This window comes from Silurus meridionalis, chromosome 9 (genome assembly GCF_014805685.1).
Source record: "Silurus meridionalis isolate SWU-2019-XX chromosome 9, ASM1480568v1, whole genome shotgun sequence".
NCBI classification, from domain to species: Eukaryota; Metazoa; Chordata; class Actinopteri; order Siluriformes; family Siluridae; genus Silurus; species Silurus meridionalis.
This window is the reverse complement of record NC_060892.1, coordinates 14,437,137-14,462,914: the sequence shown is the minus strand read 5'-3', so window position 1 is coordinate 14,462,914 and position 25,778 is coordinate 14,437,137. Positions and strand designations below refer to the sequence as shown.

Genomic DNA, 25,778 nt, shown 5'->3' with positions numbered 1-25,778 from the left:
TTATTATTATTATTATATTAAGTTCAGCAACTGCCCTTAGACTTTTTTTATAATTGAGTGAACATACCTTCTCAAACAGTGGCTAGAGAGAATAAAAATCAGTATTGAATTATTATTTTACTGAACTAATAACTATTACTGTTATTTCTGGAAATAACTAATTGAAAATGTCAATATAGTGCATGTGATAAATGCATGACACTGATTATGTCTTGAATTTAACATAATTTAAATGTTGCTCTAAATCTAATCTTACAATGTGTCATGACATTTGTGTCAATGTAGGTGTGGCTTTAAGTGTATGTGCATAGCAATATCACATTACAATTTTGTCTAATAATGCACATAAAGTTGAAGCAGTGATGAAGGTAAAGCAGAGCGGTTTGGGATTACAAAATGATCAGGATTGATTATGTGCCAGAGTTTATGAAAGTTTAACTCCTCTCCTTTGGCAAATCATGCAGGTTTATCCACATTCCAGAGATACTACACACACACACACACACACACACACACACACACGCACGCACGCACGCACGCACACACACACGCACGCATACACAAAAAAAGTAATAGCATGCATGACAAGCAATCTTTCTCATTCATGCACATTCTCATCTTGGTAATTCTGATATCCACATTTGTATAGATTTATTTGAACTAATTCTGTATTTTCTTTACTTACTAGAGTGCTTTTCAGGTATATTAATCTGAGCTTTTCTTTTATTGACAACTTTTAAAGTATTTTTATCCAAAAAAAAATTACATTTATTTATAAATAAAATGTATAAACTTGCATAGACTTGCAAAATTCTAATAACTAAACCAATCCAATACCCATTAACAACACTATCTCCTGTAGTCTGGGCTGTGGTGTATGGTGGCAAGATGTTTCTTACAAAGAAGAATCAGCAAGCCCATCTGAATTATAAAATAATGTGGGAAAATGTGTTATGGCTTGACACAGATTAAACCTTTTGGCCATAATTCTAAAACGTATGTTTGGTGCAAAGCCAATACAGATCATCATCCAAAGAAAACCATATAGACAGTGAATCATGGTGGGGGTAGCATTATGCTTTGGGGCTGCTTCTCTTTAGCTGGGCAAGTGGCACTTGTAAAGATAGAAGGGAAAATGAATCGCTCCAAATACCTAGATAAGTCCTCTGTCAAAAAGCTGAAAATGAAGAGGAATTTCAAATTTCAACATGACAATGACTCAAAGCACACAACAAAATTAACAAAGCAATGGCTTTAGAAAAGGATAACCAAAGTTGTGGAATGGCCCAGCCAGAGCCCAGACCTCAATCCCATCGAAAACCTATGGAATAATTTTTTTCCAAGACAATTCAAATGTATTTCTATAGCGTTTTACACATTGAACACCGTCTCAAAGCAGCTTAACAAAATGTATGAACTATGAAACAAAAAATATAATAAGTGAACTATGTGTATTTGTCCCCAATCAGCGGCATGGGATGACTGTGGCAAGGAAATACTCCCTTTGGTAAGAGGAAGAAACCTTGAGAGAAATCAGACTCAAAGTGGAACCCATCCTCATTTGGGTGGAACCAAGAGTGTGATTAAAATCATAAAAACCACAATACAAAAACCAGAGTGAGAAATATCATAAGCACATTGTGATTATGAGGAATGTCCTTTCTACAGTCTAATACAGTCAGTTGGAGTTAACCAAATAACCTAAAAATTGCCATTCATATAAAACCCCTTTGCAAGAAACTTTTTGCAAAGAAGAGTGGGATAAAATTCCAAAGTCTAGATGTTTGAATTTAATAAAGACTTGATGCTGTAAAAAAACAAAAAGGTGCTTCCACAAAGTATTACCTTAGAAGGGTGTGCAGATAAATGCATTCAGCTACGCAATCAAAATTCCTAATAATTAAATATTTAATTCTTTGGATTTCTGTTTGTTGGCAGATCACATAGGATATAACAAAGTCGCATATTTATGATGTTTTTATTCCAGTCTTTATATTTTAAAAACAATATACATAAGGGTCTGTAGACCTTTTATATCTACTGTACATAAACTATTTACATTGCCAATAATTATGTCTAAACCTTCGATATACTTTGGTTTAAAGATTTATAGAAATTAGTAGTTTAAGTGGTTTTCAGTATTGGTAATAAAAAAGTATTCCGTCACATTGCAGGTGCAGATGCAATTGCATTTATTCAATGGTTTATTAAAAATAGCAAACAAAATAGAGACATAATCCAAGACAATGCTGAGCTTCAAGTAAGGGTCTGGCGAGAAAGATAAAAAACCTGAACTAAGGCAGACAAGAGGCAGATAAAAAAACAACAGAATGACATCATATCAAAAAGGACAGTTAATAGACAAAAACTTTGTATAGACTGTTATTGAAACATAGAGTGTTGAACAAAGAAACACATACAGTGTAGGCTTAAATACAAAGATTAATAAAACATTATTATCTCATTAAAGAATTAGTTTGTTTATACAAATTGTTGTATTTTGCTGCCATGTTCTTACTTTCACAATTGTATTCTCCTTCGTGACCACTGACAACCTACAAAAAGATTCACTGATCAAATCAGTGTACAAATTTGTACAAATCATTTTGGTAAATGTACACAAAAGGTCCCTAGTGGTTAACTGTAATTTCCAGAGCTACATGTTAGTCAGCTACCACATACTAATATTGTATACTGTATATGAGGTCAAAGTGCAGTGTATTCATTTTTTATGCCTAAAAAATGACTGCTGAGGAAAAAAAGTATGTTTTTCACAGTGTTTTATATTTCGGATTACTGACAGTACTGCTCATATTTAAGCTTGGCTCCCAGTTTGGTTCCTGAAAGTTTCTTCTTGAACTCTTCATCCATTTGTTTACTTTGAGCCTCTGTAAAGTGGTTCTTCCAGTCTCCTACCTCACCTGTTTACAAAAAATATATACAAATGTTTGGATGCTTGGTCTTTAGCTAATGCTGCATTGGTAATATACTAAGATACAGTTAGATTTGTACCACTTTATTTAAATATACTCTGCAATGGATCATATTACAGAGACATAACTGTAGCATAGGAGCAGCTCAGAAAAGCTTTTAATTGGACAAACAAAAATAAAGCAATGCTAATAAAAAATATTTTATCTTTTATCTCGTTTGCATTTCTTTTGTGCTGATGCTCTGTTGTTAGTGCATTTTGCCTTTGCCAAGTGAAATGCAGGTCAGGTGACTTGTTTATTGCTAGGTATATTGTTAAACTTTTAAGGAGGGACACCTTGCTTTCTCTAAAACATGTACTTCTGTTGCATGTTAATGATGGTAATATATAGTTTTAGCACTATATATACTTACAATGCACAGTCTTCTCTGTTAGGATGTTTTGTGGGTGTTACTAAATTGGCAGAAAAACAAAGAAGCCCATCCACATAACCAAGATTCATGCTCAGCTTAATTACCTTTTCGGAAAAAGACGTTGCCAAACTTTCCATGAGAGGTTTTAGAGCTAAGCTGCATGGCACTGAAAGTGCTCTCTCCAGCAATCCTTTTGACCTGTTCCTCTGTCAGAGGGAGGCTGAAGAAGTCTGCGATTTTCTGTACACCCTCAAGCAGATTCTAATAAAGGTTAAAAACAGTACTGATGTAGACATGCATTCTGTATTATTTGTTGGTACAGGTGTCAAAACTCATTTAAAAAATTATATCCAGTTTGTAACCATATACATTATATATGTATTTATAATATGTTTTTTATACCTCTTTCAATTCCTCGTAGGTCACAATTAACACATTAGGGTCATCTATGTGCTTCTCCCACACCAGGGCATGGTCAAAATAAGAACCCCAGCCCACTGTGTTTAGAAAATCAGGTCACTTTGAGACATCTATACATAGAGTTTGAAAATGTAATTATAATAATGTTTGAATCCAATAGTGTTCAGCTCACCTTCACCAGACATAAAGTCGGAGAAGAATTTATCCCAGGATGTGGCATTAGGCAACACTGGGTTGTTGTTCATGAAATGGTAATAAGAGACGACAGTGTCTTTGGGGTTTCGAAACACAACCAACATCTAAAAAAGAAAAACTGAAATTTTTGAGATTTTGAAAATAAACGTGAAGAAAATATACAAAATACAAATACAAATAATCATTTGAGAGCTAAGGATTGGCTATTAGTTGTAACTTAACATGGACACAGTGAAGTCATGTAATTTGTCAACTCCTCCACAACTGCTCTCACACTGACCTTTGTTTTATTGGTTTTAAATGAAACAGGGATGTCATCAGGGTGCAAATGAGTCGCAAAAAAACGCCTTGAAGGCATCTCAGCTTCGATCTATAAAGATAAACAATAAAAAAAAATTGTAAAGTCACCGGTTGGCAAATGCGCTGAGACTCCTGATAATTATCTATAGGGCACCTGCACACTGTTAACATGTAATCCATTAATAAATACAGTGCACTTTTTTTTTTTTGGTCATACGAAGCCTGCAAAATGAAGTCAAGCTTAAACAATCAAGGATTATGGGGCAGATAAGGGGTCAAAAGCAGTCAAAGTCAGCACCTAAAAGTTCACAAACTCCAAATATTGTAAAATATCAGGATCCTCAAATTTTCAGGATCCTCAAATCAATTGTTTGTACACATAGTTTTGTATTATAATTTTGTTTTTTAAACAGTACTGAAATATCCAAACAGCCTGTAAAACTGAATAATAACTGCACAATTAATTTCGCTCACAATGCTTACATTATGTTTCCAAAATTAAAATCCATAACATTTAAGAGTTCTAAATGTAAATTGGGAAACACACACATACTCACAAACAAACTAACCATAAAAGTATCACATAAACCAATTTGTTTTGCTTTTTCTCATGCAGCAGAAACTATCAGAAGTTTTTGGATTGTTTCGTGTCAACTTGTGTATTTAAATGTATTTAGCCAGTGGTGGACAAAGTACACAAAACCACGCACTTTAGTTAAAGTAGAGATGCACGTGGTGGAATATTTTTCCAGTAAAACTAAAAGTGCTCCCATTAACTAGAATAAAAGTACAAACATATTTGTTTTCGAAGGTACATAATTATCCAAAGTACTATGGTTTATTATGGCTATATTGATCCTAATATCATTTATGTAACAAGACTTAATCAACTATTGATAGAATGATATTAATTAGCCGAACACTGTTTGATATCTATTATAATTATCATGAGCCCAAAACTTTCTTTTCAACTACTTCTAAAAATCACGCAAATAAGGCCATGTGTATTGTGGCAAGTTAGAGTCAGAAGTTTCTTCCATCATTTATTACTCTTAAAATGTTCAGCTTGCTGTTGAACTGACACTGAACTGTGTGTAATGTAATCTATAGATCCGTGTTCATAAACACAAATTTCCCTCTTTTTTCATGTCACAAAGGACGACTATCTGTGTATTGTATTTCAATAAGAAGTATTTTTGGTGCCAAAGTTTTCTTTCTGCCACTGGATCCCACTGACGCTGTTTTTTTTTTTTTTTTCGTTTCTTATAGATTTTTTGATCTTCAAGCACTATTAATCAACATTTAAGCAGAAAATTCTATTATTGGTTTTATTGCTTTATACTCTGTAAGCTTCTCGCTATTATAAACCATCGTCAGTGGTTCCTTCCAGTCAAAATACAGTTAATATATTCTCCCGGTTATTTAAGGAGAATGCATTAATTAGAGACACAAATGTTTATTAAAGTATAATCCAAACCCTCACTATTACCCTAACCCTAACTGTATAGTTTCTGCCTTATTCTCTGATTAAAATGCAGGAAAAAGATTACCTTTGGCATTTTTGTCAGCATTAACCATGATTCTCTGCCTCCGTTGCTATGGAGACAGAGCCAGATGGAGGCAGTCGTGCTAAATGACGCGAACTTTGTGTCCATGAACACGAATCCATAGATAAAGTTTGTGACATATATACGTATATATATATATATATATATATATATATATATATATATATATATATATATATATATATACACAAAAGTCTCCCCAAATGGAAATACTTTAGTAAAGTACAGAGACGTAAAAAAGCTACTTAAGTACAATAACAAATCACATTCACTGTGTTACTGTCCACCACTGATTTTAACTGTGATTCTAAACTGCCGAGCACAAGCAAATAAAAAGTAACTTTTTATTTTATGCAGATTACAACAGCTTGAAGTAGAAAATGGTAACCACGGAAGCTACTAGCTAATTCTGCTACTACATGTAGACCTCAATTTACGACGTAGATAGGGACCGGAAAACCTTAAAGACACATAAAGAGGCACTGTAAACACATGTACATTTTTTTTACATAGTACAAATAAAGTAAAAAAAAAAAAATATATATATATATATATATATATATATATATATATATATATATATATATATATATATATATATTTTATTTTTTTTTTTTTTTTTGGTTTTGTTTTTTTGTCTGAAGTGACTGTCGTAGTTTCGAAAGGTTGTAGGTCGGGGTCTGACTGTACTTACTTAGTGATACATGCCATTTTTGTTGTTCTGTAGACATGTTTGGCTACTGGTGAAAAAAAGCTAGAAGCACATTCAAGCTAGTTTACATGCGGTTGACTAGTCTACTATCTATTTGGGACCACAAATTGTTGTATTTCCAGTTTTCAAAATTTTATACTAATAATAACCTATAGAGGAACACTAATTAAGGACAACAAAAAAACAAAAGCTTTTAGTATATATGGCATGTTTTGTGCACTTAATCTCAGAAAGCTTTGAGGCTTTTGTAACCAAACAGACCTTTTGTACTTCTGGAGAGTGGAACTCGATCAGCGGGGGCCCTTCAGGGAGAGTGTATCCACATGTACTCATGATTTTCCTCAACACCCCCACCATCCAGTTACAACCTGGAATAAAATCAGAGCTTAGAAAGTACTCTGTTTGCGGCTGTGTTAAGTCTGTCAGTTTCATTTGTTGTACTTGAAAAGTAAACATTAATTAAGCAGTTTTGGCGCAGTGCGCACACACACTATCTCATGCCACTGTAATTGTTACGCAACATATTTGGGAAATATTCACTTAACTGCAATGCATAGTTTAGTATTGCACACTGGACTCTAAACTACAGATCTGGAATGTGTAAACCGAACCTCACCTCTTTCCCTTACATTCCAGAACTGAATGACAGACTTGCTCTGCTTTCAAAGCGTTGCAAAAATTCCTGAGAAGAAAAGGAAATTATTTAATCCACAATAAGATTTTACGCACCACATTTGGGATATGCCACCAGCATGACATCATCTTCCCTGGCCTCCAGGTTTTTCAAGGCATCCAGGTTCTCTGGTGGGCTCATAATCGTGGAATACAGGATGCCATTTCGCTTGTACAGTTTCTCCTCATCCTTCATATTCATGCCCATCTCCATGTTGGACTTTATCCTTGTTTCAAAAGTCTGCATAGACATTTTTGTCCCTGCTGCTTCAGACACTGTGCCTCTTCTACTGCTGGCCGGAGAGTGGTGTGAAAGGAAGTGTTTGTGTGCGTGTGTTGTGCGTGTGTGTGCGCGTGTGCGTGTGTGTGCGCATGTGCGGCGTGTGCGTGTGAAGGAAAGGCTCGCGTGAGAAAGGGTTGTCTGGGTCTAGGTGTCACAGGTTGTTTAGTTATTTATTCACAGATCAAGAATGCTGATTACATGGATACAGCAATGCAGTATGCATTATTGGGGTAAAAACTCTAATCTTATTCTTGAATGTATAATAAGAATAATAGTTTTTTTTAATTATTATTATTAACATTTGTATAGCATTATACAGTCATAATATTCATTATACTCTCACCAAGTAATTAGCATATGCTATACTGATACAGAGTAAAGGCCTTGCTTTGCTCTCAACAAACTCAATTCTTCATGTCATTACGTCAACAAGCTGTTGGACAATTTTTTGAGATTGTGGTCCCTGTTGACATGATTGCTTTTCACAATTCCTGCAGATTTTCCACATCTGCTAATATGCTGCAAATCTCCTGTTCTACCACATTCCAGAGATGTTCTGTTGGATTCAGTTATTTTGGATTGGGGTAAGCATCAACAAAAATAAATATAGTGGTTTAAATAACGACAAATAAAGGAGCTTGAAGCGGATTTCCATCTTATACATTGTGTCTTAAATAAATTGTACATTTAAAAGATTCCAATTTTGTGCTTTTCCATTTTAGCAGCAGCCCCTTCATTTCCATGCAGGGGATTCTGATTTCTTTGTAAATCATTAATTAAAGTACTGATTATGCAAAAGCTGAACAAAGAAACACATGCAAAGTTGAATCAAAAAGCAATCTGAAAACAGGTGGAGTAATCATGACACATTACTAAGCCAAGACATGAACCAAGAAATGAATCAAAACATAACGCCCAATGCGATGTAAAGACAACTAAAAAAACATGGAAAAATATGCCAGAGCGTTCTGTAATCTGTTATGTGTGCTCAGAGCCTCTGTATGCAGAAGTCAGGGTGAGAGGAAAATAACTTACACATCCATACATTTGTGTGTGCAGTAAAAGTAAACCATGTCTTATATATTTTAACTAATTTTGTTATTATTTAGATGAGATCTTTTTAAATAACTGATATATTTGTTGGTCTTATTTGATTTGAGTTATTGTGTATAAAATGTAGACTTAAATGCCTGAGATATGCTATGTCTGCCGCCATCAGCCATGTTGGTTGAGAAAAGCAACAGTAAAAATCAGGATACATGTGTTACTTTTGGCGGCTGTAAATAAGCATGTCATTGATGGGAGTTATTAAAACAACAATACTTTGTCTGAATACGAGTGTTACCATTTTAAATGAAGTGAAGAAGTTTTGAACAAACTAGTTATTTTGGTTTGAATGCAAGTTTTACTGGTTCAACGAGAGGAAAAGGGACAAACGTACAGTAGAACTTTGGAGAAGTTTTCAATGCACAAATGAATAATACAAATAATATGAATATATAATGTTTGATGATGTCTTTATACAAAAAACATGATGTAGACTAAAATTTGAGTCATGCAAAGGAAAAAAAAAATATTTTTCTATTTGAAATTCAGCATATGACAAAATGCAGGCAATTATAATATATTTGATGTTGGCTTAGGTAAAAATAGTTATTAAGCGGCCCTATTTTCTCAGTACATTTGTAAAATAAAATAAAAACACACAAACTTGTAACAGTTTTTTGTAAATGAACTGAATAAATAAATGAAAATCTGCTGACTCACTGATGCCAGCTCAGCTGATATATGCATGGTTAATTAAGTCTCCACCCTTCCAACAAAGAAGAGGGAGGAACAGTGAATTTGAAAAGAGAGCATGACAAAGCGAAAACTAGACAACCCTTATCCTTGCTACTGTTGTTGTGGTGTTTAAAGTATAATAAGCTGTATATGAATGTATAAAAATAAGAGGTTTTTTTGTTGCTTTGAAAAACTATTTATTTGTTTTTTGTAAATTATATTTGTATTCTTATCAGTGACCACTCTCTCAAAACTATCGTGTAATGGCAATGTACAAATCATTTAACAAATAATTTTGGTGAATGTAATCAAAAGATTTGTGTCCCTGGTGCTGAATTGTAATTAATATGGCTATCACAGTATGTCCGAGTTTGTAATTAATATATTGTAGTATACTGTAAACAGTGTCATTGGCAAAGTGCAATGTGCAATTTCTTATGCCTTAAAATAACTGTTGAGGAAAAAACATGTCATTTTCCCACAGACGTTAGATTACTGACAGTACTGATCATATTTAAGCTTGGCTCCCAGTTTGGTTCCTGAAAGTTTCTTCTTGAACTCTTCATCCATTTGTTTACTCTGAGACTCTGTGAAATGGTTCCTCCAGTCTCCCACCTCACCTGTTACAGAAAAGCAGATGTAGCAAAGGTAAATCAAATAATTGGATACCCAGTTTTCTGATACTACACATACAATGTGCCAGTTTCTCTATTAGGATGTTTTGTGAATGTCAGTAAATGAGCAGAAAGAAGCAAGACCCTATAGGAAAATCCATTTACAAGGCCAAGATTCATGCTTAGCTTAATTACCTTTCCGTAAAAAGACATTGGTGTACTTTCCAAGAGAGGTTTTCGAGCTAAGCTGCATGGCACTGAAAGTGCTCTCTCCAGCAATCCCCTTGACCTGTTCTTCTGTCAGAGGGAAGTTGAAGAAGTTTGCGATTTTCTGTACACCCTCAAGCAGATTCTAATAAAGGTTAAAAACAGTACTGTTATAGAAAAGCATTCTGCATTATTTGTTGCTTCATGTGTTAAATTAGACCAAGGCATTAGAATAACTTTAAACACATTATAAATCATAAGGGAATATATGAAAATGGAGTTGTTTCATATTAAGTTTAATACTACTTAACATTAATACATCTTTATACTTTACGTGGCATGTTAAATCAGAAGTATGGCCAATTTGTAACTCTATGTATATGTTTTATTTTATTTAGTTTTTTTACCTCTTTCAGTTCCTCATACGTCACAATCAACACATTAGGGTCATCCACGTGTTTCTCCCAGGCCAGGGCATGGTCAAAATAAGAACCCCAGCACACTGTGTGTGAAAGTCATGCCAGTTTGAGACATACATGCTAATAGTTAGAAATATTTAAACATTATAAGTGAATATGTGAGCTCTAGGGTGTTTGACTCACCTTCACCAGACATAAAGTCGGAGAAGAATTTATCCCAGGATTCGGTCTTGGGCAGCACTGGGTTGTTGTTCATAAAATGGTAATAAGAGACAGCAGTGTCTTTAGGGTTTCGAAACACCACCAATATCTAAAAAACAAATAACATTTTGAAGGTAAAGATGAAGAAAATACACAAGATCCATCACACAACATTACCTGAGTCCCTGGGACTGAATTGTTTAATGTATCTGAAACTAACCATGTGCTCAAAATTATGATATTTTATGATTAAAGTACTACTGTATGGTTGATTCAACACTGATTTAACCTCAATCATATGCATATTAGTTTTAGTTTAATTCCTGAATAATTCATGGTAGTTAGAAAAAAAATGCTTTTATTTGCATAATAATCAGAATTTTTAGGATTAAATATTTGGTAAAACTGAAATTAACATAACAAGGCCACAGTGAAACCAGAGTCAACTGCTCCAAACTGCTCTCACACCAACCTTTGTTTTGTTGGTCTTAAATGAAACAGGGATGTCATCAGGGTGCAAATGAGATGCCATAAATCGCGGTGAAGGCATCTCTGCTTCAATCTGTAAAGACAAATAATGAACACATTTTTGTAAATAACCAGCAGCAAATCATTGAAAATACAAGCCAGGGATCAGTATGAAATAAACCCTGTAATGTTAAGATATTCTTAAATAGAGATTGCGTTGAATCTGAAGCTTTCTCTATTATAAGATTATTTTAAGTCAGTTGTCATGGTTACAGTAGGCATACTGAGTGAAATTATTATTTTTTTCTTCCTAAATTATTATCAGAAAATGTGCTCCAAAATGTCAGGTTTGGAAGCATCTTAACAGTTGCTTGCCTGCAGAGGAATACTAATTAAAGACAACACAAAAGCTTTCAGTATATGAGGCAAGCTTTGTACACTTATACTCTGAATGATTTGAGGTTTTTGAAACAAGTACAGACCTTCTGTACTTCTGGAGAGTGGAACTCAATCAGCCGTGGCCTTTCAGGCAGAGTGTATCCACATGTAGTCATGATTTTCCTCAACACTCCCACCATCCAGTTACAACCTGGAACAAAAATCAAAGCTTAGAAAGTACTCTGTTTGTAACCATGTGAAGTCTGTCAGTTTGTACAGTGATTAGGAAGTTTTTTCACAGTGCACAAACACCCATGTTACTTTGTTATGCAACATATTTGGGGAATATTCACTAAACTGCAATGCAAAGTTTAGTATTGCTAACACTGCTGCACACTGGACTACAAACAACTGGAGCTGTTATGTAATGTGTAACCCGATCCTCATGTTTTCCTCTTTTCCTCACATTCCAGCACATTCCAGAAAGACTTTTTTCAAAGAGTTGCAGAAATATCTGAGGAGGAAAAAGGAATACTTTAATCAGCTTTTACGCACCACATTTGGGATATGCCACCAGCATGATATCGTCCTCCCTGGCCTCCAGGTCTTTTAAGGCATCCAGGTTCTCTGGTGGGCTCATGATCGTGGGGTAGAGGATCCCGTTTCGCTTATACAGTTTCTCCTCATCCTTCATATCCATTCCCCGCTCCATGTTAGACTTTTTTTTTTCTTGAAAAGTATGAGACATCTTATCGCTGCTGCTTCAGGCACGTGTCTCTTCTACTGCTGGCTGAAGTGGTGTGAGAGGAAGTGTTTTTGTGTGCGTGTGTTTGTGTGTGTGTGGGAAGGGCTTGCATGAAAAGGGATTGTCTGGGTGTTTCAGGTTGTTTCAGGTTGACAAATTTTAGGACATTAGGTGATCCTGTATGCATCGTTGGGTCTTATTATTATTATTATTATTATTATTATTATTATTATTATTATTAACAACATATGTGTAGCATAAATTAAACAGTATAATTAGACTTTAGAGTAAGGAGAGGAAGTGTCATATTTTTTATTATACTTTCAGCGAGCACTTTATAATTAATGACACTACACTAATACATTATAGGGCACTACTTAGCTCTCACCAGACTCAATTCAAAATCATAAATTGCACCAGATGTTGGAAGCCCCTTTTGAGATTGTGGTCGATGTTGATGATTGCTTCACACAATTCTTGGAGAATTTTAACGTGCACATGTGCTTTCATGCCGCAAATCTTCTGTTCTACCATAATCCAGAGGTGTTCTGTTAGATTCAGTTATTTTGGATTGGGATAAGCAATAAAATAAATCAATATAATAGTTAATATAACAGCAATTAGAATGGTTAGTAACACCCTATATTTTTCTAAAACAGCTTTTACTATACATTTAAAGATTTCTGTACTTTGACACCCAGCAAATTCTGCTTTTGGCAGGGCATTTTTCATTGTAGCAGAGTTGAGCTGCTGAGTAAATTTACAGGAAACTTCCATTTCAGCAGCATCCTTCCTTTACATGCAGGAGGGATTCTTCCTCCTCCATAAAGCAATAAGTAAAAAGTAAACTACTGATTACTCAACAACTCTGCTGTGGAAAGGGGGCTTCTTTTATAATGAGTCACATTTAGAATTTTTTATTTAGGTGCTAATAATTCCAATCTTTTGCGTATACATGAGGACAGGCTTCAACAACATATTCATAAAATGTTGTCTTTAGCTGTATGTTGAGATTCAATATGAGAAAAGAAGTAAAGTTAAAAGAAGAAAAGTTGTGGATGTTCCATTTAGTGAGGATTCCACGGAACGTTAATTCATTTGCGAATTTATTTTTCATAAATAGATCTGGAGAATTTTCAAGAATCCCTTTTATTGAAGTATATAGTATATTTATAATATGATCTTAATGGACATAAAAGTGTTCAGGCGATTTTAAATGTAGAGCTGATATTAAAAAAACAAATTTTTTTTTTTGAATTTCAGTATGTGTTTGGCTCGTGTTTGGAATAATGTGAATAATAAACAATGTCCAGTAGATGTCAGTGTTGTCAAGTCAAAAAGGTGGTCATTAGAATTGTGACTCTTTTCAATGAATCATATAATTTTATTCAGTTCAACAGTAAGAGTCGATTCTTTCGGCTCCTAAGCACTTTAACCCTCTGAAGTCTTAGAAAAAGTTAGATTTCACCGAGTGTTGCTCTTTTACTATAAAACCACTTTTTAAAAGCTTTTAATACATATTTTAGTACATATTTACGTGACCCACTGTTAATATGTCAGTGGACACTGTAAAATAAAAGATCCAGCGAGATGTTTGTCTACACAGTGAGTTAAGGGTTCTGCATTTGATCAGTCAACTGTAGATGTACTGTTTATACAACATGCTAAAAGATGTGATTTATCTCCTCTTAGGGACTTAATCCATTCAGTATTACAGCATAGACCTTTCAGCGTCAGCTGCCTGGAGCCGCTTTCTGTTAAAGAGAGGGTGGAAATGAGTGATCCATCTGCTGGAGAGATAGACGAGTGAAGCCATTCATGTATTCATCAACCGTATGAATACACACTGCTTTATTGTTTAATATGAAGATATGTTTTATATGAAGATAAATTCCAGAGGATGAACACATATATGCCTTTTAATTATTCTAAAGAAAAATTCAGTTTTTCAATCCTTCACATTCGACAGTATCTTTGAAAAATATATATTCAAACTGTAATAAGGGATAATATAAGCTTCAATATATAGTGACCAAATGTAAAGTTTTATTTAAACAAAAAAATAATGTGTGTGTGTTGGTTCTAACACTGGCAGAATCAATTAGATCTCAGCCACATCTCAGAACTTTAGACAGATCTTTTGTGTGTGCGTGTGTGTGTGTGTGTGTGTGTGTGTGTGTGTGTGTGTGTTTGTCTGTGTGTGTGTGTGTGTGTGTGTGTGTGTGTGTGTGTTGGTTCTAACATTGGCAGAATGAATTAGATCTCTGCCACATCTCAGAACTTTAGACAGATCTTTAGAACTGACCTTCACTAAGATGCCTCTGGCTTATTGACTGTACAACTGTGTGTGTGTGTGTGTGTGTGTGTGTGTGTGTGTGTGTGTGTGTGTGTGTGTGTGTGTGTGTGTTTGTGTGTTTCCAAGGCTATTGGGCTCGGATTTGTGGCTTTAATGTTTTTAAAAAGCAAATTTGTGACATTCAGGCAGACAAAGTTTGTGTGTGTGTGTGTGTGTGTGTGTGTGTGTGTGTGTGTGTGTGTGTGTGTGTGTGTTTTCAATTCAATTCAATTTAATTTGATTCATTTTTATTAATCCAGCACTTTAAACAATGAACATTGCCATAAAGCAGCTTTACACAGATAAGATGTTGTAAAAAAGAATGAATAAGAATGTTCTTATAAGTGTGGGTTTGTCCATAATAAGCAAGCCGGTGGTGACTGTTGCGAGGAAAAACTCCCTTAGATGGTATAAGGAAGAAACCTTGAGAGGAATCAGACTCAAGAGGGTCTCCATTCTCATCTGGATGGCACTGAATGTCCATTTATTACAGCTAAACAATGTTGAGGTGTGCAGTGATGTGTGTGTGTGTGCGTGTGTGTGTGTGTGTGTGTGTGTGTGTGTGTGTGTGTGTGTGTGTGTGTGCATACATAGATGTGTATGCAAACCACAACATGTGCTTTATGCCTCCTTGTTGGTCAACACACACACACACACACACACACACTCTCTCTCTGTGTGTGAGCCAGAGGTGAAACTGAAAGGTCTTCTGAGCAGTGTGTCCTCAAAGAGCAGATTCTATTCCTCTCTCTCTCTTCATATCTCTCTTTCTCTCTCTCTCTCTCTCTTCATCTCTCTCTCTCTTCATTTATCTCTCTCTTTCTTTCTCTCTCGTGTCTGTCTACAATTGTTCCTTGTCTGTCTCTCTGTTTCTGTTTGTCTTTTGTTTTCTCTCTCTCTCTCTCTCTCTCTCTCTCTCTCTTCATATTTCTGTCCTTGTCTCTGTTTCTCTTTTTCATTATTGGCATGAATTTTAAGTAACTGTTGCCAAAGCATGTTGGGTAAGGAAAATAAATAAATAAATAAAAACAGACCAATTCTTTTTGTTTTTGCTTTACACATTTGGGTTTGAGATCAAAAGATAAATATGAGATGATAGATCAGAATCACAGCTAAATTTATTGATATTTATGTCTACAAGTTTTAAACATGTCAGAACATGCAACTATTTTGTCCCACTAATCTTTCTTTACTTGGTCAGAAATATTGGAATACATGACTGGAACAACATTAGACAGAGACATTGTGACAGCTATCAGGAAAACCACCAAAACAAAAATAATACCAGAGTCAGTGACATCACCTACAATTTTAAGACAGGAGTTAAGATACCAAATCCAACCATTAAATAATTATTTGAGAGCAACAATATAGAGCTTCATTCTAGTTCTTTCAAACCACTCATCAGAATCAGAAGGCTAAAGTTAAATTTACAAAGAAATCCAAAAATAAGCCATAAAAGATTTTCCCCAAAGTGACCAAAGAAATTGAAAGGACAAAGTGTGGAGAAAGAAAGGATCAGCTCATGATCCATAACATACAAGCTCATCTGTGAAACATAGTGGAGATTGTGCTGTGGTTTATGCTTGCATATCTACTTCAGTAAAAGGCTCACATCTTTTTATAGTAAACATCATTGTAGCATTAGTTATCTATCCTTTTAATATACATTTAGTTTCTTGTGTCTTTTTCTATCTTTCTTCCTTGTGTTCTCTCTCAATATTTTTCTGTCTCTGTGTCTCCAGATCACCTGTTAATCCACTGCTTTATTGGTTTTGTTAATCTGAGAAAAACCTCTCTAACAGAAACGGCCAAAAAACACATAAATGAGGCCAAAAGGGTTTATTCCTGACACACTAAGCCATTCAGTGGCTCTAATCATGATTAAATTGTACAAATACAATAATAAACTCTAAACCAGTTTCAGAACATTTTCTGTATAAAAAAATCTTCCCTGTGTCTGAGACTCTGTTCATCTTTTTTGCTCTCCCCTCCATCTCTCTATCCATCCATCACTCCACACGTTTCACTTGCTGTTTACTTAGAGCTCTCTCAATAAACATGCTCTATTTAGAAAACAAACACAGAGATCGGTGTGTGTGTGTGTGTGTGTGTGTGTGTGTGTGTGTGTGTGTGTGTGTGAGAGAGAGAGAGAGAGAGAGAGAGAAAGAAAGAGAGAGAGAGAGAGAGAGAGAGAGAGAGAGAGAGAGAGAGAGAGAGAGTGTGTCTAGGGACTGTCGTGTTCAGTTCCTCTATGTTCCAAAGCCTGTAGTTTGTACAGCTGGGTGCAGCCATGCAAAAGGAGGTCAAACGCCTCGCCTTGAGCCTCCCTAATGCCTCCCCTTGCATCCTGCTGCAGCTACACGTGACTATGGACAAACATGCATGCATGTGTAAGTGTGTGTGTGTGTGTGTGTGTTTGTTGTATATGTGTGTGAATTGCAACTGTCTCTATTTGGCACAAATCTATCTTTAGTAACCCTCTTCTGAGAGTCTTTTTTTTCTTAAAATGCCTTTTTATACATTTTAAATCACATGTAACTCAGGAACGTGGGTGAGATAAAGCAAGAGAGAGATAGACAAGAGAGTTCTCTTTGTGTGTATGTTCCAAATAAACGTATTAAAAAAAACAATTAATCACTGAGATAGTGAAGCCTCCTGTAAAATAAGTGTGTTTTTTTTTTTAACTAAAGATATTGAGGAACATTTGTGTTAATCATTATTCCCTAAGAATTAACAGGAACAAATTTTTTATGCGGTAAATAGATAAAAGTATTATGTCATTTATTGCTAAATGAAGATTATGCATACTATCTGGAAGCTCATGTCAACTAGACTTCTATCAGGTTAGATCGAAACATTTCACTACATATAATGAGTAGTGAAATGTTTCGATCTAACCTGATAGAAGTCTAGTTGACATGACTCAACTTCCAGATTACCACACCTGGATGGCTGAGAATCTTCACAGATGCATAATGCTGGTGTATAAAAGGAGTAAATCACATCTATTATTTATTTGTATTATTATTATTATTATTTTGTTGTTGTTGTTGTTGTTGTTATTATTATAGGGCCAGAATGTGGTTCAATCATTATTCAAAAGTATTCACACCTTAATGGGTGATTAGTCTTTAAGTCTTTTTCTCAGTGTGTTTGTGTTTACACATTAAACAAATTGTGGGACTAAGCCCAGTGTCCTAGAGCTGCGGATTGGCACTGACCTGCTTGTGTGTGTATATGGATTATCACTCGAGTTGGATAAACATGTTGACATGATGTTTGGAAATAGAAGCACTTCCCCCTCTATTCAAAGTTTATCCACTTAGATTACCTAAAGCTGCTCATTAGCCAATCCAGACAACACATCACCTGAGAACCCAGTTTATAGTGTGAAGAGATTCTCAGTCAGGGTTACAGTTCTCAACATCCAATTAGTTATTGTTTTGCAATTATGAGTTATTTCAACACTATTTACTATAAAGCTGTGATGGTGAAACCTCAGTTTTAATTAAATTGAAGAATAAATTTAATTAAACAATAACACACTTTTGAAGAAATTATCAATGATGAGACAAGAAGAGGATTCATTTTTTTTTTGCCATTCATCTGATAATATTATAACAATAGTGTTTTTTTCTCTTATGCTGCAGAACTTTGCCAGTGATTGTGTATGAATATTTATTGTAAAATGACATCACACTTTTTGAATCAAATAAAATGTATTAATTACATTTCTTTCACTGAATCATTGCATGTCTACAGCACAAATGAAAAAATGTAAATAGGATTGTACTGAATAAAACAATACAATGTTATTGTGATTGTTATATGCCCTAAATTTCCAAACCCGATTTCAAAAAAGTTGGGACACTGTAAATTGTGTATAAAAACAGAATGCAATGATGTGAAACTTTCAAATTTCAATATTTTATTCAGAATACCACATAGATGACATATCAAATGTTTAAACTGAGAACATTTTAAGGAAAAAATACGTTGATGTTAAATTTCATGGCATTAACACATCTCAAAAAAGTGGGGACAAGGCCATATTTACCACTGTGTGGCATCCCCTCTTCTTTTTATAACAGTCTGCAAATGTCTGGGGACTGAGAAGACAAGTTTTTCAAGTTCAGGAATAGGAATGTTGTCCCATTCTTGTCTAATACAGGCTTCTAGTTGCTCAGCTGTCTCAGGTCTTCTTTGTCGCATCTTCCTCTTTATGATGTGCCAAATGTTTTCAATGGGTGAAACTGCAGACTGGCCATTTCAGTGCCCAGATCCTTCTTCTACACAGCCATGATGCTGTATTTGATGCAGTATGTGGTCTGGAATTGTCATGTTGGAAAATGCAAGGTCTTCCCTGAATGAGATGACATCTGGATAGGTGCATATGTTGTTCTAGAACTTGGATATACCTTTCAGCATTGATGGTGCCTTTCTAGATGTGTAAGCTGCCATGCCACACGCTCTAATGCAATCCCATACCATCAGAGATGCAGGCTTCTGAACGGAGCGCTGAAAACAACTTGGCTTGTCCTTATCCTCTTTAGTCCGGATGACATGGTGTCCCAGGTTTCCAAAAAGAACTTTTTCGTTTTCCACTTTGCCACAGTCTATTTTAAATGAGTCTTGGCCCAGAGAAAACGCCTGCGCTTCTGGATCATGTTTAGATATTGCTTCTTTTTGACCTATAGAGTTTTAGACGGCAATGGCGAATGGCACAGTGGATTGTGTTCACTGACAATGTTTTTTGGAAGTATTCCTGAGCCCATGTTGTGATTTCCATTACAGTAGCATTCCTGTATGTGATGCAGTGCCGTTTAAGGATGAAAATCCAGTATGGTTTTCCAGCCTTGACCCTTATGCACACAGATTGTTCCAGATTCTCTGAATCTTTGGATGATATTATGATTATGATGTAGATGATGATATCTTCAATCTCTTTGCAATTTTTTTCTGAGAACTCCTTTCTGAAATTGCTCCACTGTTTTTTGCCGCAGCATTGGGGGAATTGGTGATCCTCTGCCCATCTTGACTTCTGAGAGACACTGCCACTCTGAGAGGCTATTTTTATACCCAATCATGTTGCCAATTGACCTAATAAGTTGCAAATTTGTCCTCCAGCTGTTCCTAATATGTACATTTTACTTTTTTTAGCCTCTTATTGCTACCTGTCCCAACCTTTTTGGAATGTGTAGCTCTCATGAAATTTAAAATAAGCCAATATTTGGCATGACATTTGAAAATGTCTCACTTCAACATTTGATATGTTATCTATATTCTATTGTAAATAAAATATAAGTTTATGAGATTTGTAAATTATTGCATTCCTTTTTTATTCACAATTTGTACAGTGTCCCAACTTTTTTGGAATCGGGTTTGTCATATAAAATAAATAAAATAGAAAATAGTGAATAAAATAAATGCAATGATTTGCACACCTCATAGACCCATATTTTATTAAGAATAGAAGATAGAAAACATATTAAATATGTAAACTGAGGAAATGTACCAATATAAGGAAAATAAATTTTTTGTTTAAAGTTAATAATATAACTACATTTCTGCAAATTACTTATCTAATAATTGTTAATATCACCTGATTGCAACTTTGTTTATCTTGTAGTTGTGAGTATATAGCACTGCTTTGCATCTTTATCTCGCAATTTGATAATTGCAAGTTACTTTCATGCAACTTTACAATTAGTATTATTCACTTGTTAATTTTTTTCTCATAGTTGTAAATTAATGCCATTTGATTAAATTGCATCATTGTAATTATTTTCTCAACATCCTGCATCAATTTCGGTTTCCCCTATAGCAGCTTAATAAACAGAAGTTTGAAGTAGCATAAAAAATAATACAATTGTGAGATAAATATTTGCAAGAGATATTGTCTCAAAAGTGCAACACAAAAACTTGAAATTGTGCAATATAAATTTACACTTGAGTCTTTTTAAAAATGTTCACTCCATATGACATGATAACAGACCTGAAAATTAAGCAGTCCAATTGTTTGTATACACTGTGTATAACTAATATATTTATGTATAATGAGAGACCCTATGAGAGACAGACTTTTCTTGTATGCACACACACACACACACACACACACACACACACACACACACACACACACACACACACACTTTCTCCACTGTTCTCACACTGTGAACTTGAGTTGAACTGCTGAGCGGCCTACCTACACACACTGAACTTTATCTGACCTGCGCATGGCTGTGTGGTGTGTACATGTTGTGACTTGTCATTGGCCAGTGTGTTTGTGTGTGCCTGAGAGAGAGAGAGAGAGAGAGAGAGAGAGAGAGACTGAATATGTAAGAAGGGTTAGAATAATGCAGCATTAGTGACAGATAAAACGAGAGCTAATCACCCGCTACAGATAAACACACACACAAACAAACACACAGACAATACAAACACAGCTTAACGCTGGTGATGGCAGGATCATATGCATTATATTTCATTGTGTCTGGTTCATTTGTATATTGTATATTTAAGTATATTTATCTAACAGGTAATGAGCAAAAGTTGAATATGCTAAAAAAGGAACATACATCAACATCACAATTAATTAATAGGATACTCCATATAAAAATACTACATGCAGGTTAAGATAAGAATCTAAATAAAATTTAAAAGACGATTACAATGTGCTAAGGCATGCTGTTATAAGAAAATAGTCAGGGAAGGGGTGTTGTGATCAACAAGCAGAAGAAGAGTTACTGTTTCATTGATGTTGATTATTGACTGATAACAGCACATGCTGAAGTGTTTTAATTCTGCTTATATGACAGCAATAAGAAAATGATTAATCTTCGGCGTTTACAGTAACAGTAGGTTCAATCCATAACACAAGTTACTTTTGTTCTTTACGTTACAGCAGCTATGAAAAGTAGTTTTATTTGCCAGCTCCTCTTTAATTTCTTGCAGCTTCTTGATGAATCCATGAAGACTTCGGATATAAACAATTTTAATACAATAACTCAGCAAACATTGACTAAAAAGCCTTCATGTTAAAACTATAATGAGTTTCCTGTTTGCATAATTCAATTTTTTGACTGTCAGATCATTTTCAACAGCTTCTGAGAACTTTATCAGAACTCAGTATGGCCAATGAATATGGCAACAGGGATTTACAGACTGTCACCAAGAAACTAATCATATACACTGGGATACTAATGCTACACACCTAAGAGTAATCACTTTTCACATTATTCAATTGCTTCAGATTCACCCTCTCATTGCAATTTAGAATACAGTGCTCCTATTCCTCTCTTGTTTGGGGTTTTGTTTTTTGCTCATGCTTGGTTTTGCCTTTTATTTGGCTCACTTCTTGCAAAAGTTTGCCTGTCCATTTGAATTTGTTTGCCTGTTTTCTACCAAATAAAAATACTCAGTAATTGCATCCATATCCACTCACCTGTTATGACACTGACTCTCGGTTACGTATGTAACCCTAGTTCCTCTCTACGCTGCGTCGAAATGCTTTGGGAACGCACCTGATTGTTCACGCTCTGAAACAATGTGTGTAATCAGTCAAAAATTGCTTGGGTTGAAAGAGGCAGATGTAGAGGACAAGGGGTATGGAGACAGATGATCCGCTGTGGTGACCCCTAATGGGAGCAGCCGAAAGAAGAAGAAGAATCAGTGAAAAATTGGACACTGGCCGTCACTGGCAGGGTGACGTCACGACCAGGAAGTATAAAACTTACATGATTTAAAGCTGCATCTTGTTCCCTCACGGAACTAGGGTCAAATACGTAACCTAGAGACGTTCCCTTTCAGGAACTCAAGCTGCGTCGAAATGCTTTGGGAACGAGTGTCCAATCACACCAGACTGACCAGTCCCTGCCTAGTGTGTATGTTTAAGCAGAAGGTGGACAGAGGAGCCAGGAGTGGCACTGTCGTCCAGGTTATAGAACCGCACGAAGGTCAGTGGGGTGGACCAACCCACAACGTTGCAAATGTCTTGGAGGGGTACTCCAGAGGACCAAGCTTTTGAGGCAGCCACACTCCGGGTGGAGTGAGATCTGACACCGAAAGGAGTGGAGAGACCAGAGGACTGCTTATTAGCCTCTCCTAGGAGGTCCGTAGCAGACGAGCAGCTGATCAGTTTTCCTCCAAGGACCCGTCCTGTGGACATACTTGTCCAGTGTGCGTACCGGACACAGCCAGTTCATTTTTTCCTGGTCTGGGGCCTGGAATGGAGGAGGATAGAATGCCTGTATCCTTACAGGTTGTGGGATGACCAAGGGCACCTTGGGGATGTAACCCGTTTGGGGGTAAAGGAAGGCACTGGCCATACCTGGGGTGAACTCCAGGATGAATAAGGCCACAGAAAGGGCCTGCAAGTCTCCTACTCTCTTGATAGAGCAGATGGCCAACAAGAACGCAATCTTGACAGAAAAGGTGCCTCCAAGGTGCCCCAAAAGCGGGGCTGGAGGAGTAAGAGAGAACCAGAGGGAACAGTGCGATGTCTCTAGAGACGCGAACAGATCCACCTGGCCTTTTCCGAATCTCCCCCAAACCTGCTCCACCACGTTGACGCCGGCATTCCCCAGGTCTCAACCCCTGCCTCGACAGGGTGTCTGCTGCTTCTTATTACTGACCCAGAATATGAACTGCTCTTAATGAGAGGAGTTTCCCTGGGCCAAAAGAAGGATCTGGTGCACTAGCCTGTACACGGAGCGCAAGCCCAGACCTCCTTGATGGTTGATGTAGGATACTACTGCGGTGTTGATCTCTGAGGTCTGAGAGGAAATGCTTTAGTGCAAGTAGCACGGCCAGCATCTCTAGGCAGTTGATGTGCCGAAGTAGATAGGGCCCTTCCCATAGACCTTGGGCAGAGCGACCACTCATGATCACTCCCCACCTCGTGAGGGATGCATCCGTCGTTAGCGCTATGAGATAGGTGGTTCTCTGTAATGGAGATAGGGATAAGCCCGTCTCAAAACCCTCTGCAAGGTCCATCTGCAAACCCCAATAGCTGGCACCACGCACTGCCTCGGCAAAAGCGGGACCAGAACCACAAGGCGCTAGGGCACCATCCTCAAAGAGTGCCCAGCGGGAGCAGAGCGAGCGCAAAGACATACGAGCACAATGAGCGCAGTTGGCTCCCTTGAGAACAGACTTAGAGTGCTCTGCTCCCAAGGAGAAACGCACAGTCAGAAAGTGTGCTTGACTTTCTTGCTTGCTTTAATTGTTTCTTTTTTTTTTTTTTGATGATTGACAGAACAACACAACACACAGAGTGCTTTATGAACAAAAAGAAGCTGGCGCTGCTACACTACATGTGCGTTTTCAACTTTCTGGTGGTGACGTCACCCCGCCGGTGACGACCAGCGTCCAGTTTTTTGACTGATTACACACATTATTTCAGAGCGTGAACACTCATTCCCAAAGCATTTTGATGCAGCTCGAGTTCCTAAAAGGAACCATATAGTACACAGTTATTGAAGGAAATTATTTCTAATGGCGCTATCCCTGTGTCTATTGTAGTTTGTTTCCCCTCATAGTTTCTTCCTCATAATATCTCAGGAAGTTTTTCTTTGACACTTTGACCTCTGGCATGCTCATTAAGGATACATTTAAAAATTGTACAGTGTATATCCTAAATTTATATATTTGTGTAAAGCTGCAATAATGGCACAATTTGTATTGTTAAACTATACAACTATATAGTATACTATATACTATACCAGTGGTTCCCAAACCCCAGACCGCGGACCGGCACCGGTCTGTGGGTCAATTGGTACTGGGCCACGTAGAAAGAATACATAACTTACATTATTTCTGTTTTTCTTTATTATCTGATTCTGTTTGTATGTTTTATTTTGGAAAATTACCGGATTCTTTCTGCTACATCTGTCTATGGCTCACACTTCATGCATGTCAGGATGCTTGCCTCGGTCACATGTCTTACCTACATCCGCTACCTTCTTAAAGGGGCTGCTCCGTCCGGTAACACATAATACATTACCGCTAAATTGAAACCCCCAAGCAAGCAAAATGAACAAAAATCACCAGTTTATATGCCGGTCGTATAATTTTATTTTGCTGTATTTATCCACCACACCTTAAAGGCTGGTCTGTGAAAATATTGTCTGACATTAATCTGGTCCGTAGTGCTAAAATGTTTGGGGACCACTGTACTATACCACTATACAAATAAAATCAAATTGTTACAGAGAAACAGTAAAATGCTAAATCCTTTGTATCCTTTGTACAGACTATACTGGAATGGAGACACTTTACATACAGAAAACTGCACCATATCAACGATTATACTTTATTCTTTGTTAAATAACTAAATAAATCATTATATGAATGAGAATGATCTAAATCTTGATATAAATCAATCTCTAATATGAACCCTTGGGGAAGAAACGGTAGAGAGTGAAGCAGGACATTTGCATTGCATGTACAGTTATGTTGCAGCTGCTGGCAACACCTAAGGCTGTCTCTACGGTATGTTGATTAAATATTACATTTATGTTGAATAAAAACAGTCCTTCAGTGTCAGAAGCCAAAAGGCTTCAAAGTGTTGAGAGTAATGACTGCAGGTAAAGTAGTTATTTAGTTTTGTGTGTGTGTGTGTGTGTGTGTGTGGGTGTGTGTGTGTGTGTGTGTGTTTATGTGTGTGTGTGTCACTAGATCAGACTAAGATTTACACATGTGAACAGTAACCAATGGTGGACTGTAAGGATGTATTATTACCCCTTCAAAGAAAAGCTTCATCACTTCATTGAAAATCAGACAAATTTCGTTAAACGAGAACTTTTTGTGAGACCACAAGCATAACCGTGCACTTCTAATATTAGAGTTTGTATGAAGTAAGGGTTCTCTCACTGTCTGTACCAATAGAAAACTCCAACATTTAAAAGATATGATGTGCAGGAGAATGGAACACTGAATTGCATAAATTATTAAAATGTAGTTATTATAAATCTTATTTATATATCTTTTAACTTATGTCCATTAAAAAAAGTACCTTTCTACTTTTATTTAAGTCAAAATGTAAAAAGAGTACTTTTACTTCACTGGAGTACTATTATACAGTATTTAAATAGACATTTGTATTTTTACTCAAGTACAAAAACGGTTTTAC

The 25,778-nt window shown here is 36.1% G+C and overlaps 2 protein-coding genes across 2 annotated transcripts; both read right to left on the bottom strand.

Annotated features, from left to right (window-relative positions):
• Positions 1 to 2,175: 2,175 nt before the first annotated feature.
• Positions 2,176 to 7,580, bottom strand: LOC124391559 (sulfotransferase 6B1-like). The gene is made up of 7 exons (XM_046858218.1): positions 7,270 to 7,580; positions 6,802 to 6,908; positions 4,241 to 4,330; positions 3,938 to 4,064; positions 3,748 to 3,842; positions 3,450 to 3,606; positions 2,176 to 2,921 (listed from the first exon to the last, which is right to left on the bottom strand). The coding sequence occupies exons 1-7, from the start codon at positions 7,463 to 7,465 to the stop codon at positions 2,794 to 2,796; spliced, it is 900 nt and encodes a 299-aa protein (XP_046714174.1). The 5' UTR covers positions 7,466 to 7,580; the 3' UTR covers positions 2,176 to 2,793.
• Positions 7,581 to 8,880: 1,300 nt separating this feature from the next.
• LOC124391560 (sulfotransferase 6B1-like) lies at positions 8,881 to 12,392 on the bottom strand. Its single transcript, XM_046858219.1, has 7 exons — positions 12,120 to 12,392; positions 11,669 to 11,775; positions 11,191 to 11,280; positions 10,701 to 10,827; positions 10,506 to 10,600; positions 10,087 to 10,243; positions 8,881 to 9,897 (listed from the first exon to the last, which is right to left on the bottom strand). Exons 1-7 carry the CDS (start codon positions 12,310 to 12,312, stop codon positions 9,770 to 9,772), a joined length of 897 nt encoding a protein of 298 aa, XP_046714175.1. The 5' UTR covers positions 12,313 to 12,392; the 3' UTR covers positions 8,881 to 9,769.
• Positions 12,393 to 25,778: the final 13,386 nt, after the last annotated feature.

Coding starts and splice junctions, on each gene's coding strand:
- LOC124391559 (XM_046858218.1), bottom strand. CDS start 7,465: ATGTCTATGCAGACTTTTGAAACAAGGATAAAGTCCAACATGGAGATG. Junction 6,909..7,269: donor GGTGGCATATCCCAAATGTG/GTGCGTAAAATC, acceptor ATTTTATTCCAG/GTTGTAACTGGATGGTGGGG. Junction 3,843..3,937: donor CGACTTTATGTCTGGTGAAG/GTGAGCTGAACA, acceptor TTCTAAACACAG/TGGGCTGGGGTTCTTATTTT.
- LOC124391560 (XM_046858219.1), bottom strand. CDS start 12,312: ATGTCTCATACTTTTCAAGAAAAAAAAAAGTCTAACATGGAGCGGGGA. Junction 10,828..11,190: donor TTAAGACCAACAAAACAAAG/GTTGGTGTGAGA, acceptor TTTGTTTTTTAG/ATATTGGTGGTGTTTCGAAA. Junction 10,244..10,505: donor CGTATGAGGAACTGAAAGAG/GTAAAAAAACTA, acceptor AACCTTTATTAG/AATCTGCTTGAGGGTGTACA.